General features: G+C 42.7%; 1 protein-coding gene across 1 annotated transcript in view; it reads right to left on the bottom strand.

Moving 5' to 3' along the window:
- Nucleotides 1-10050, bottom strand: part of LOC121232965 (alpha/beta hydrolase domain-containing protein 17B-like) — a 31485-nt gene extending 21435 nt beyond the window's left edge. The window contains exon 1 of the mRNA XM_041121538.1: nucleotides 10014-10050. Within this exon, the coding sequence (XP_040977472.1) occupies nucleotides 10014-10021 (8 nt within the window). The 5' untranslated portion in view covers nucleotides 10022-10050. The remainder of the gene's footprint in view (nucleotides 1-10013) is intronic.
- Between the last annotated feature and the right edge of the window lie 3771 nt (nucleotides 10051-13821).

Raw genomic sequence — 13821 nt, 5'->3', positions numbered from 1 at the left:
GAACAGACCTTAGAACAAAAAAATCTGAAAATAGTTGTGCACAGATGTACGTTCTCAAAGAAAGCAATGCCAGGGACAAGTTACCCTAGACTGAATCTGGCATAAAATTTAGGCAGATATTTTCTGCAGTGTAAAGGATACGCACAACATTTTTCCTTCTCACAGCAACTGAGATTTCAATTCCTTTCAACACCTAATTCATTCTTTATGTTTATGCACCTAGGACTACCTTCATCAAAAACACATTGAACTTTAAGAACAGTATTTATGTAGAACTAAATGTACCTCTATTGACACAAGTCTGCCAGCATCTACATAGAGCATCTGAGAGCTCACAAACTTCTGACCTATCAGCGCACTAAAGATGCAGGTTAATGTTCCTGTTAAGCCAATATATTGTCAAGGAGAACAAAACCACTTTCCTATTTGCATCTTCCACCACCTGTTCCCCTTCACTGGGGCTTGCCAACTACCTTAGTGAACTGAACTAATCTCTTTGGGAAATAGGGTAGCAACTAGTTTTCTGTTCCTTTGTCCTGGCCATCTTCAGGATCAGACAAGAAAGGACATGCCACTGGTAGGGTGAAGGAAGTAGCAAGCCAATATACCATTTTAACTGTACCATCAGACCACTCCCTAGTATCAGCACCCAAGCTAACACAGTGCCACTGATAAAGCTAGTATCCTCTTCTATGAGCCTATATACATTGATTAGATATAGATGGTTTCTTGTAATGGAGGCAACCCTGAATGTTCCTGCCTGATTTTTTCAGCTTCTGGCAGGGGAAGAAAAAAAAAAAAAAAAGAAAGCTCATAGTCCATGCATGTACTAATCAACAAACTGCATCTCAGCCTCTCACACTAGTTTGGCCTTTTCTAAACTTTACAAAGTTACTGGTACATTTGGTTTATTGGCAAGATTTCTCTTCATGATAAATTTAGACTGCTTTTCCCTGTAAGGGTATGTGGAAGGTGAGAGCCTCTGCTTCATTGAGGCTATCTAATCAAGGACCTTTTCAGTGCAAAAGGGTAAAATAAGTAAAGGGGGAAGGCATAAACAAGAACACAAAGACACAAAGCTGGTAGACAAGGGATAATGGAGACAATGCCAAAGACCAAAAGTCTCCAGTTACTAATTAATGGGTCATTAAACTCCAGGCACAGCTTTGGAGAAGGACACCTGGATTTTGTAACCGATAAGTGGGAAACAAGAGGATTTGGAATAATTGAGGGGGGGCAGTGGAACTATGCCAACTGATGAGAGAACGTGCAGGGGAAGGGAATCCGGGAGGAATGGACAGAAAAGGGTATAAAAGAGGCCAGTTGGGTGTAAAATGGGGCTAGTCAGTATGCTTGTCTGAGCCCTGCACCTGATCACTGCAGTCTGTCCTATCTTCTTAAAACTTTTCTTAACTGCAAGGACTAAGTGTCAGCTACTGGTGAGACCAGTGTGAGCAGATATGGGGTCAGGAACTTGTGTCAGATCAGGGGTGTAAGTATCCCTGGGCCTGCAGTGTCAGCAACTGGAGCAAGTAGAAGTCTCAGTGCCAGCCACTGGAATGAGTAAGAATCTTGGCCACCAGCCACTGGGGTGGGAATGGCATGTGTCCTGAGAACCAGCTGCTACTGGGAGGGAACAGGGTGAATGAAGCAAGTATAGGGCTCAGCATCAGCAATTGGAGCAGAGCTTTAGGTCACAAGCCCATGTACCTGGGCAGGGGGGAAGTGATTGCATCTTCCCTCAACCTGGTGCCCATCTGCAATTCACTAAAGAACTTCAAGCTGGACTAGCCTGCAAGTAGTAAGCCCCAGGTCCAGGTAGGGATATCAGACAGGCAGAGGGTCCATGCTGGTATTCAAGGCGATCTGCAAGTGCATGAATTCATGCATCTGTTAGTCCAGCTTGATGCTTGCTAGCCATCTGGCAAATAGGAGACCTGTGAAGCAAGTAAGAGGGCCCAGGATCCAGGCAGGGTCCACAGTAAGCAACAGTGACAAGGTTGTTTGGCTTCCTAAAGTTAGATCTAGGTCATAAGGCAACTCTGGCAAGCTTTCAGGTATCTGTTTGAGCACCCCTCACCCTGCATTTGCCTGGGGCTGATTAAACATCTTCTTCCTTGCTAGGATGTCAAAGGCCTTCACAGACTAGGGCAGCAGGTATGTCCCAGAATGACTACTGGCATTTCAGCATTTCATAGCTGTGACAGTAAAAAAGAATGTCTTCACTTGCAGCTTTTATATAGTCCCACATCCATGAATAGGGGAACACTGTGCACCTCTTCCAAACATGACGACAATGAATTATCTTGTCATCTTCCAGAGTCAGCATCCACATAGCTAAGTACTGCTTCCTATTAAAATACTTGAAGCAGATGAAAAATGGGGATAACTCAGAAGCTGCATCTGTTTTTTTGACTTTTCTGATCTGCTGCCTCACAAATTAAAGCAGCCTCCAGCACAAGGGCTACAATTTAACTTGCAAGAATCACATGGGGGGGGGGGGGGGGGGATATTTATACTCACGTGCCCTTTGCACTCAAGGCTGTGAAAAGAAGAGATATTAATGTTTTGCCTGTATATGTTCAGGAAGCATTTGGCCACCAAATTAGCTTTCTATATACATCTACATGAATGACAATATTCACATACTGCGGAGGCACAGGACAGCACACACAGACCAATGTGATCAGGTGAAGTCCACTTTACTAGAGCATCAGACATCATTTTATACATTAGTTACATCTGTACATGCGTTTAGCTATTTTACTATTGGTTGCACACATTATTCATGCACTGTCCACGCGCCCAGTTACACTTAATGATTGGTTATATCAACACTGTACACGCGCATAAACATAAAACATAATTGGTTATACTAACTAAAACATACAAGAGTTGTCTCAGTCTAATTGGTCAAGATAAACTGCCGAAGTGAGGTTGTTTGTGCCAAGTTCTCTTTATTGTGGAATGCGCACCTGTGTTTTTCTAATTGCTATCTTTCTTATTTTTGTCTTCTGTTTATTCTGTTCAAGGCCTTCTAAAGGCATCTGGAATGCTCTTGTGACCATTAGCTAAAAATGTTCCACAACATTTCCCCCTTTTTTCTTTAAAAAGAGCATTAACAGATCTAGACGCCACCATCCGCGAACTCAGCCCAGCAATCGGTAGGTGTCAGCTTTACGTGGGCGTCCCCACAGAGGCAACGATGGCCTTGCCATACACCAACCCGATGCTCTTCGGAAAGTCCCGGTATTTATACATTTGCAGAGGAACGGATTTCAGCACACGTGGCCAGCGGGTGCTAAAATTTGCCTCAGTTGAAACATGGGGAGCCTATGACGCATGCGCTCGTTGGCCAGGCGCGCTGCACGAGTCATAGCCATCCTATCTATTGGTTCACGGGCTTTGTGATGCGGTTGCAATGCACAGAGAATCTTGACCTGTTATGTTGGTTAAGGTGACCTACACGTTAGTTTTTGGCTGAGGTGGTATTACATTGTCGCACCATCTAGGGTGTTCCAGATGATGATGGTTGTACAAATCGAGCGGGAGTCCATCGTGGGCCTGTGAACTCAGCCCTTTGCAAAGATGTATGAATACAATTAATTAAAACACAGTAAAAGCAACATTATACCTAATAAAATACACAAGAATAAAAGAAACCCCTATTTTTAACAAAGATACAAACCAACTCCTAAGTCCCCATCCCGCAGCTAAATGTTCTAAGCCGAAATGGCAGCTTTCTTAATTGCGTTGAAACCCTTGCAGCTCCTTCTTGCCTCTGCAGTTCTGTTATCTTGTTTATTAATTGCTCCACTGTCCAAGTTCCTCATGTCCGTTGTTTTTCTGGTGGTTCAAAAGTCCGTTCATATTGTAGCTGTCACGTACCCCGGTCCACTCATGTTGACTGCGGCCTACTTATGCTAACTCTAAATAATCAGGTTCAAAGAAATGTCCCCTGCTTTCCATGAAATCTCCCACAGTTCCCTTCTTTTGTTTATGAGCAATCCAGACTTGACTAATAACTTGGGATGCCATTTTCCTCAACAAGCTAACCAAACAAGGTAAAATTATTACAATAGCTAAAATCACGATAACTACAACAATACCCATGCGACATAATTCTTTAAAACCAACCTGTTATCCCTAATGACCCAAACCATTCATCCAAGGGGTTCTTCTCTACTACCACTTTATTCATGTTATCTTTCAACTGCTGCAACTTTTCATGTATAGACTTCGAATGACCTGATATGTTCATACAGCACATTCCTTCAAAATCCTCACAGCCATGTCCTTGTGCTAACAATAAAAAATCTATAGCCGCCCTATTTTGTAAAATAGCATGCCTTATGTTTTCTGTGTCTTCTAAGAGATCATTTATAATACTAGATGTAAGATTTAATTGCTTCGACGTCCAACATGCTAAACGTTGCAACTCCCGTAACGCATTACCCGCTGCAGCCCCTGGTGTAAAAAGAGATAGCAGCACTCTTGTGGCCTTGCCTAACAGTCGTACGTTATCGTTACAATCAGGCCCAAGATTTTCTATAGATCGCTTGTGTCTTCGATTGTCTGTTAAATTCAGTAACTGAATAATAGAGGGTGCAAACAATGTAAGCTTACCCAAGTAACATGGTCCGCCAAAAGATCTCACTGGGATGCCGTGCCAAGCACGATCACCGCATATCAAAAAATATCCGCTTGGTAAAGCCTTGGCGGTATAATTAGTACCTATAAATATCTTACTCCCCTGGGTTTCTGCTCCCACGGCTCCTACACAATAATCCCTACTATCCATAAACTTATACCAAGAGCTTGGACTAGATACATTTGTCCACCCCGACATATTGTGTTGCTGATAATAATTAATTCCTGTGCTAAACCCTCCTGCCAAATATACACATGACTTATTACCATATGTTGATCCTACTAAATCAAGCTCTTGCGGATCCCAGGGCAATGTAACATTAAGAGAATTGATAATCTTTGCAGTTGCTACCCCTGTAAGATTTTGACAATGCTGCTGTGGGATGTGTGACGAATACAAGCTGTAACAGGTCTCATTGATCTTTGTTTCATTCAAAGCACTGCCATCAGAAACCCATGCTCGAAAATCTGGCAGGTACAAATATGGCACTCCCACCAAACATGTTCGAAATGGATCTGAGGGTGTACTCATTGAGAGGCAAAAAGACTGTTGTCCTGTCTGGGTGGCCCAGGTTATCCACATATTTTGCCTTGGGTTAATTCGGTGTAATGGTAATGCTGGCTGTACCACCGCACATATTGCGATGAGGCAGCAAAGTGTTTCCACCAACGGTGGCGCACCTAATACCTTCTTGTGTCGTTCCATGTCTTGTCAATAATCTGATAACTTCTGGGCATCCGGACGTTTACCCCACACTGTTTCCCCACCTTTTTTTTTTTTTTTTTTTTTTTTTGCAAGATTCCCTTTATTTCACAAAAGAATCCAACTTATATATGTTTCAACAAAGATCCAGAAAGTACTGACTCACAGCCAATACTACTAGCACAGGAGGGCATATCTGACCCAGCTGGGATGTTTGCCAGTCCTCAGAACAGTTAAAGATAAAAACATTCCATAGACATACTCGTGACTGTCTTCAGCCACATCTTCCCAGGCCTACACAAGGCCATCCTCCAACCTGACCTTGTAAAACTAGTTCTTCAAGGCTTGGCAAACATGCAGCACAACAAATTCTAACGGTCACTCTTGAAAACAAATGCCAGGTGTTCCGAGCTGCTCCCACATCGCCCCCTTTTTTGTTTAGGAACATCAGATTCACGAGGAAGGCAGCGAGGACTCTAGCTTCGAACTGACGCAATCCTCGTACTGCTCCTCAGGTGATTCTGATTGCTGCAAACACACAAATGATTAATAATTCTCCAATAGCAATATAAATTCAGATATACAAATTTAAACCTTCAAATCATGTTTTTGGATTTAAGCATTCAACAGTATTAGACAATTCTTTGAAAAACACCTTATTCTGCTAATTTCGTATATTTCCCATTTGATCTTGTAATATCTGTGCAAGGTCTTAGGTCTCTCCTGCAATATTAGTAGCAAATGCACCTTGCAAATGTGCCTTCACCTAATTCCAATCACATACACTTTCATTCCCTTGTAAAGGTGTTACACAGAGCCCTTGTTTTTGAAATTCCCAATTGCAATGTAATTTCATTCTATGTTATAATGCATTTTGTCTATGTGATGGGTTGATCCTGGCTGGACACCAGTCACCTACCATAGCTATTCTATCACTCTCTCCTCCACAGCTGGACAGGGGAATGGGAAATGAGGTTTTGCGGTTAGTTCATCACACATTATCTCTGTCACTTCATCCTCCTCAGTGGCAGCACTCATCACACTCTTCCCCTGTTCCAGCGTGGGATCTCTCCCACGGGAGACAGTCCTCCACGAAGATCTTCAGCATGGGTCCCCTCCACAGCGTGCAGTCCTTCAGGAGCACACTGCTCCAGTGTGGACCTCCATAGACCGCAGGGGAATGACCCGTCTCACCATGGTCTTCCCCACGGGCTGCAGGGGAATCTCTGCTCCGGCGCCTGGAGCATCTCCTCCCTCTCCTTCTGCACTGACCTTGGTGTCTGCAGGGTTATTTCTCTTAGATGTTCTCACTCTTCAGCTGCCATGTCTGTGTGTTCCGCAACCGCATCTCTCTTCCCCCTCTCCAGCCGTTTGTTTTCATTAATTTTTTTTTTCTGTCTCTTCCTCTCTCTCTCTCTTTTTTTTTTTTTAATAATTATTTTTATGCAAGCCAAGTTACATGAAATGCTTTTGCAATCATACGTTCAACTATTTTATGATACGTGGTACAATCATTACAACTGCTAATATTACAATTAAAATAACTGTTATGTATAAGCAAATCTTTCAACCATCCCGTAATTCTCAAACTTGTTAGCCATCCAGTTAACCCTGTGTCAGTTATCGTGAGCCTTTTACTGTGAATCATATTGATATCGGGTGTTAGTAACGCAAGTCGTCCGAGGCTACATGGCCTCCCGTTAAGTTTCAATGGAATTCCTCTCCCACGCTCTATTTCCACAAATTAAAAATATCCCCGCAGGTAAAGTAGCTGGAATAGAAAAAAGAGTGTGATATTCTGGAATAGATATAGTTACACCAAGCTGTAGCATTTCTATAAACAGGCAAAATAGCATTTACATTCTGACCCTTTCGAGTGGTGTTATAGATGTAATTAAACATCACACAGGGATTCATGATGACTGATCCTAACAACTCTCTCTTGAGGTTCTTGCATTTCTTGAGGCAGGTGTGCATACAGCAGGAAAAGTAAACATGGTATCTCCTTGCTGTAGAGCTTTTTCTCGACAGCGTTCCATCAAGCTATGTGTATTTTTTCCCAAATCATTAAGTGAATCGTCATGGATTAGACAGAGGCACAGAGTTAGAGGGGTTAGCAGGAGAAGGAGATACAGGTAGTGTAGTAAAGCCAGGTTCCGTTGTAAGTTCTGCAGACCCTGGAGAGGGAGTACCAGGCGATTGGGGTGGGGGGGGTGGGGGACGGCGGCGGCACGGCGGCGGCCGCAGCCGTGCAGAGGCCACGGGAGGAAGCGGCGGGGCGGCCACAGCAGGCAGCGGTGGAGATAATGAGGGATATAAATGCGGCTCTTTTTCAGAGTCCACCCTGCCTGATGCAAAAGAATTATTATTGGAATCAGAATCCTGCTCGTTAGTGGTCTGCTTACAAACTGTCTCCTCAAAAGCAGTATCAGGTTGTATTGATATGATTTTCTCTGCCGGCTGTAAATGCACCAGTGTAGTATAAATGAATTTCCATGTCGACCACAAGGTTTTAGCAAGCATTCGCGAGTCATGTGGAGTTAAAGTTGACCCAGAAAATGTATGGGACAAAACTGCCTGCGTAAAAGGAGATTTTAAACCATACTGAGCAATTGTAACTTTTGTTTCTTTTATGATTTTCCAATCAAATGGAACCCATTGATTAGGTCTACCCCCAGCCCCAGCAATAACCGGAAACGCTGTGGGAGCTGCTATGATTTCTCCCTCAATTAAGGCATCGCGAATAATTCCCCGCGCAGGTAAAAGGGGTGCATCAAAGGATACGGCTGGTGGTTTTTCTCGCTTCACAGCAGCCTCCAGCTGTGCCAGCTTTTCTATTACTGACCGCAACTGCTGCCAAGTGAGCTCCGGCCCCTCTTCGTGCTCTTGAGGTGACCCGGGCGTAGACGAAGGCAATGGAGGGTATATGCTAGGTATAATTTGTTCATGTTGAGCGGCGATATCTGGGGGCTGTTTTTTCCTAGGCAGATTTTTACTCGCTTCCTGATTCTGTAGGGTTTCCTTTAAGTGTACGGTTAGGAAGGCTTGGGAACTGTCAGATGGCTGATTAATATCAGCAGTCCCAGGGAGTGGAGCAGAATTCAAGGGCACAGGAGCAGGTGGACAAGCTCCGGGAAAGCCAAAAGTTTCTCTCGCTGCATTATGTTTTTCTCCCCGCGTTTCCCCTTCGCTTGCGGTTGGAGAGAGCGCAGCAAAAGCAGACGCAGACGCTTTACGATCTGCTTTCATTTCTTGTAGAGTTGTCTTAATTAATTTCCATAAAGTTGCAAGACCTTTAACTTCTTTAGACCTGTCACTAATTTCATCCCATAGGGAGGTTCCGATAGCTTCCACAATCTGTCTATCCACATTAATCACTTCCGAGTCTGCCTCGTCCGAATCAATCGGACGAGAAACGGCCCCCCCCTAATTCCTCCGTCTCTTGTGGAGTAACAGGCAGGGGGATACTTTCGGCGCCAGTGACCTGGTTGGGTATAGGCAAAGGCTGTGTCTGTACAGACGTCTCAGCACTAGCAGAAATGGATGCTCGGGGGGGTAGAGACAGCTGCGTAGAAAATCTTCCTCTAACTGCAGTGGGATAGGCTGACGCGGCTGACATGGAGGCATCAGAAGGGGTCACCGCCGCGCAGACAGCAGCGGCTGCCTGCTGTTCCGCCCTCATTGCCTGCAGCACATCCCGAACTACCTTCCAGTGCGTTGCGTATTTGATTGCTTCCTTTGTCTTATCTCCCCCGGCGCTAATAGTGTCCCACAGCGCCTTGCCTACATCGTCCCAAGTCGCTACTTCAAATGCAACATTTATACTCGGAATAAGTTCTCTCTCCCAAGCCCATAAAAGTAACTCCTTTATAATGGAGTTATCACATTTCAACCCTCTCTTAGAGAGAATATGTTGAAGGAGGTTTAGGACCGCTGCTTGCTCTTTGTCCAACCCCATCTCCTTCTCCGACCGCTCACCTGATTAGGGCGAGATCCACCAGGGTAAGATTCCCCTATTCCGCCGCGCGCGCGGTCTTTGTCAGCCCCAGCTCAGCTGGTCATCCTGCCGGGGCAGCAGGGATAATTTCGGCCAGCTTCTCCGCTCCCTCTCTCCGTCGGCTCTCGTCGAAGAATTCAACACCAATCCGAGGGTCGCTGTTCGGGCGCCAATTGCGGAGGCACAGGACAACACACACAGACCAATGTGATCAGGTGAAGCCCACTTTACTAGAGCATCAGACATCATTTTATACATTAGTTACATCTGTACATGCGTTTAGCTATTTTACTATTGGTTGCACACATTATTCATGCACTGTCCACGCGCCCAGTTACACTTAATGATTGGTTATATCAACACTGTACACGCGCATAAACATAAAACATAATTGGTTAGACTAACTAAAACATACAAGACTTGTCTCAGTCTAATTGGTCAAGATAAACTGCCGAAGTGAGGTTGTTTGTGCCAAGTTCTCTTTATCGTGGAATGTGCACCTGTGTTTTTCTAATTGCTATCTTTCTTATTTTTGTCTTCTGTTTATTCTGTTCAAGGCCTTCTAAAGGTGTCTGGAATGCTCTTGTGATCATTAGCTAAAAATGTTCCACAACACACATACTGTTACTATAGCCACTTTTAAGAAAACAGTGTTGTACTAACCTCACCATCCCCCTGAATATTAGTTCACAGACTATTTCATCTCAGGTCTTCAGTCCCCGCTGGAAAGTTGTGCCAATTTACAAAAGGCCATCAGGATTGTCCTTCTAAAATACCACATAAAACAGTAACACATCTCCACCACAAGCAGCTGTGTTGACTGTAAAATGAAATCCACATCAGTATTTCAATTGCCCAGAAACACCTTTTAATGCTTGGTCCTATGATCCCATTTCTCACAAAAGGGAATGTAGAGAGCTGTGGATGGCTGTGATCAACCTCCCACAGTAATAATTTCTCTGTCCCTTTCTTTGTCCCATCACATAACCTGGGAGACATGGTTTGAAAGCCTAGGAGCCCTCCTCTTCTCTCATCCCATTAACATGAATTTCAAAGGAGTTACAGCTATATTTATGTCCATCCAGCAAACAATCCACAGATTTGTTTTTGTAGAACACTGACATCATAAATGTTGATTATGTAATCATTGTAATACTGACAAAACAGGCTATGCTAGAAAAAGGAATCAATATTGCAGCAAATGCTCAAAGGCTGTATTTTGGTCCACATATTAATCAAGTATTTAAACACAGCTGAGCACTGTGTTTCAGGGCTCAAGAGAATACCATGGACTGGTAACCAAACTATAGGAGCCAGTATACCTAAAGTCATGTGCTAGATTTGTCCCCTCTCCATTCAATATTCAGATACAAAGACAAGACCAGGTCTACCAGTTGGAAAGTTGCTGAAAGTAGCACAGGGGAAACTAGTAGTACCAACCACTTTTTAATTAATGAAAAAAACCTTAAGTTTGTGTTTACAAAATCCACAAACTGGGCAGAACAATCCAAGTTTTATATACCCTATTACATATTTCTAAAGATGTTTTTGACAAAAACAAATGCAGGCAATAGATGTGCTTGAGGTGAAAACATTCCTGAATTGGAAAGGGAAAAGCAAATATACAGAGCACGTATTTAGAGTCCGTCTCCCCCAAAGGCTCTTCAGAAAAGGGTATATTCCAATGGAATGTATTAAGAGCATATTCAGATGGGATATTATTCTGATCAATAATCTTATTTGATTGGGGAAGATATAGTATGGGTTGTTGAAATAGAGAGGAGAGAATTCAACTTGCAATCACATTTCCTTTAATGTTTTCAATCAGACGTTATTTGCGGGGGGATATGATAATTACTAATTAGTTCATATAACAGAGCCTGTAAACTGATATAAACAAGCAGTTAAGCTTCATCATCTACTTTGCTTCTGTTTTGCTGATACATATAAACAATTGATTGGTTTCCACATTGACCAAAAACATAACGTTGTTTGCGGCTAATGTTACTGGGTCTTTCATCAGGTAGCTATCTTCCAGATAACCTGTCAACTACAGACCACAGTCACCAATGCACCTGTTGTAGCTCTTTGTTTACAGAACAGATGTCTAGTTATATCCCGACTTTCTACTATCATCAAGAGAAATGCCAAAACTAGCCTAACTACACAGAACAAGTGTTTTAGAATAATATCTGAGGTTGAATACCTGCCCCCTCTGGTTGTATGAGGTTTAATATATGATTAAAATATATGCTGCTTTAAAAAGGAAGCATCAAGCCCTTGTTATAATGTAATAAAAATTCAAGACAATGTGTGCACTTAAAACCCAGAAAAGGGATAGACCCCTCCAAAGTAACAGAGAAATGGTTAAAATTACATGGAACAAGTCCAAAATTCACTGTGACAACCAGGCCCCAAGATTTGCACAATCTCTACACATACCCCTACGTTAAGTCACATCCCTGATATTAATAAACAGCATACTCAAGTTGTGATGATCCAACCATAATAAGCTGTACAATATTAAAATTCAGTTTTTCCACAGCTTTTCTATTGCTAAATATGCAATATGATGGTAATTTTGTGAACATCTATTGTTATGGTCACATAGTATTTTCAAAAATAATCTTTTCATAGTTTGGGCATTTGTAGAACAATTTTGTTTTTAAATGGAATAAGCCATGGTGAAAAAAATGCTCTCAAATTTAAGAAGTCTGTGTTCAGCGCTGTATTTATTTGGTGCTGATAACACACCAATGTTTTGGCTATAGCTGAACAGTGCTTGTGCGATGTCAAGGCCTTCTCAGTTTCTCACTCTGCTGCTGCCCTCCCCCCCAGTGAATAGATTGGGGGGGTGAGCAAGAGGTTGAGAGGGGACAAACCCAGAACAGCTGACCCAAATTGACCAAAAGATCAGTCAATGGCATATGACATCACACTCAGCAATAAAACTGGAGGTTAGCCTTTCCGAGGTAGCTGTTGCTTGGAGACTGGCTGGGCATCAGTCTGCCTGTGGGAGGTGGTGATTGCCTTTGCATCACTTGCGTTCCCCCTCCCTTCACTTATTAAACTTTTATCTCAACCCATGAGTTTTTCTTCATTTTTGCTCTTCCAATTCTCTCCCCCATCCTGCTGGGGAATGGGAGCAAGCAAGCAGCTCACACTGGTGGGTGCTTAGCTGCTGGCCAGGGTCAACCTACCACAAAAATAAAAACAGCCACAGATGTCTTACCTTATTCTAAGAGCCACCCAAGCAGCATCAATGTCAGCATACAGATTCTTCTCTGTTGGCTTCCCAGAACTTGCACCATATCCAGAATAATCATATGAGAATATGTTGCAATTAATCCGTGAACCCAGTCCTATATAAAAGCTGCTCATCTGACCTAGGTCAACAGCATTTCCACGTGAGAAGAGCAAAGTATATTTGGCATTAAGCGAGCAACGCACAAACATACAGGCAATCCTGTTACCTTTGCTTGTTCTAGTCATGAAACACTCGATGGCATCTTTTTCTCTAGAAGAATACTGCCAGTCTGCTCACTCTGAGAGATGTAGAGTCCAGCAACTACCACTCTCATCACAAATCAGTGTGTACATAGGATCAGGAGGTAAGAATGCCAGTTTGGAAGCAATTTTCCCTGGGCATGGTGGACAACAGAACAGGCAACACAGTTCACTAAAGGAAAGATTATTCATCTTCTAGTCTGAAATAGGAAGAGAGAATGGTATCAGTTTCTAGTTAAAATCTGATATTAAAAAAGCCTCATGAAAAATACAAACTTCATCTCTCCAGTAAATAAGCAATTTCCATGAAAACATTTAACAAAATGTATTTAAACATATAAGCAAACTTCTATATAATAGTTTATTTGATATTAACTGCTTTAAAATGAGCATGCTATAAAAACAGTGATAACTACAGCCCTGCCAGATGTTAAAGCTAAAAACCCAAACCACACCACAAACCAAAACAAAAAAATTTTACCCAGAACAATAACAAGCATGAGTTTTGGAGTTTCTTTTGAGGAAATAAAGTCCCTCCCCTTAAGGCAATAACAGAAGCGTTCAACTCCTTGACAAATATACATGTCAAAGAACAATTAGAATATGTTATAGCATTTGCAGGGTAATAAGGCAATGAAGAGCTCTGCAGCAAAAAACAAAACAAACAAACAAAAAAAAACCCTGCTACAATGTTTCCCAACTATAGAGAAAGTATGGCAAGCATAAGTTATGGGCCCCTGCAAGCACTATGAGCAGTAGGAAAGGTGCATGAAGGTCAAGACTTTTAAGAAGCAAAATGAGATGATTTACTGGCCTACAGAGCACTATAGGCCTTCAGTGCACTGAAATCCAGACATAAACTCTTCCCACACTGGCTGACATGAGTGTTTTCAAGCCCTCCAGAAATTAACCAAGGTTTCCTGTCTTGCAAGTAGGAATTGGGATTATGTTGACATTATCCTTT

Source organism: Aquila chrysaetos (genome assembly GCF_900496995.4).
Source record: "Aquila chrysaetos chrysaetos chromosome W unlocalized genomic scaffold, bAquChr1.4 W_unloc_2, whole genome shotgun sequence".
Lineage (NCBI taxonomy): Eukaryota > Metazoa > Chordata > Aves > Accipitriformes > Accipitridae > Aquila > Aquila chrysaetos.
The sequence above is the reverse complement of the archived record's forward strand: the minus strand, read 5'-3'. Positions and strand labels throughout refer to the sequence as shown.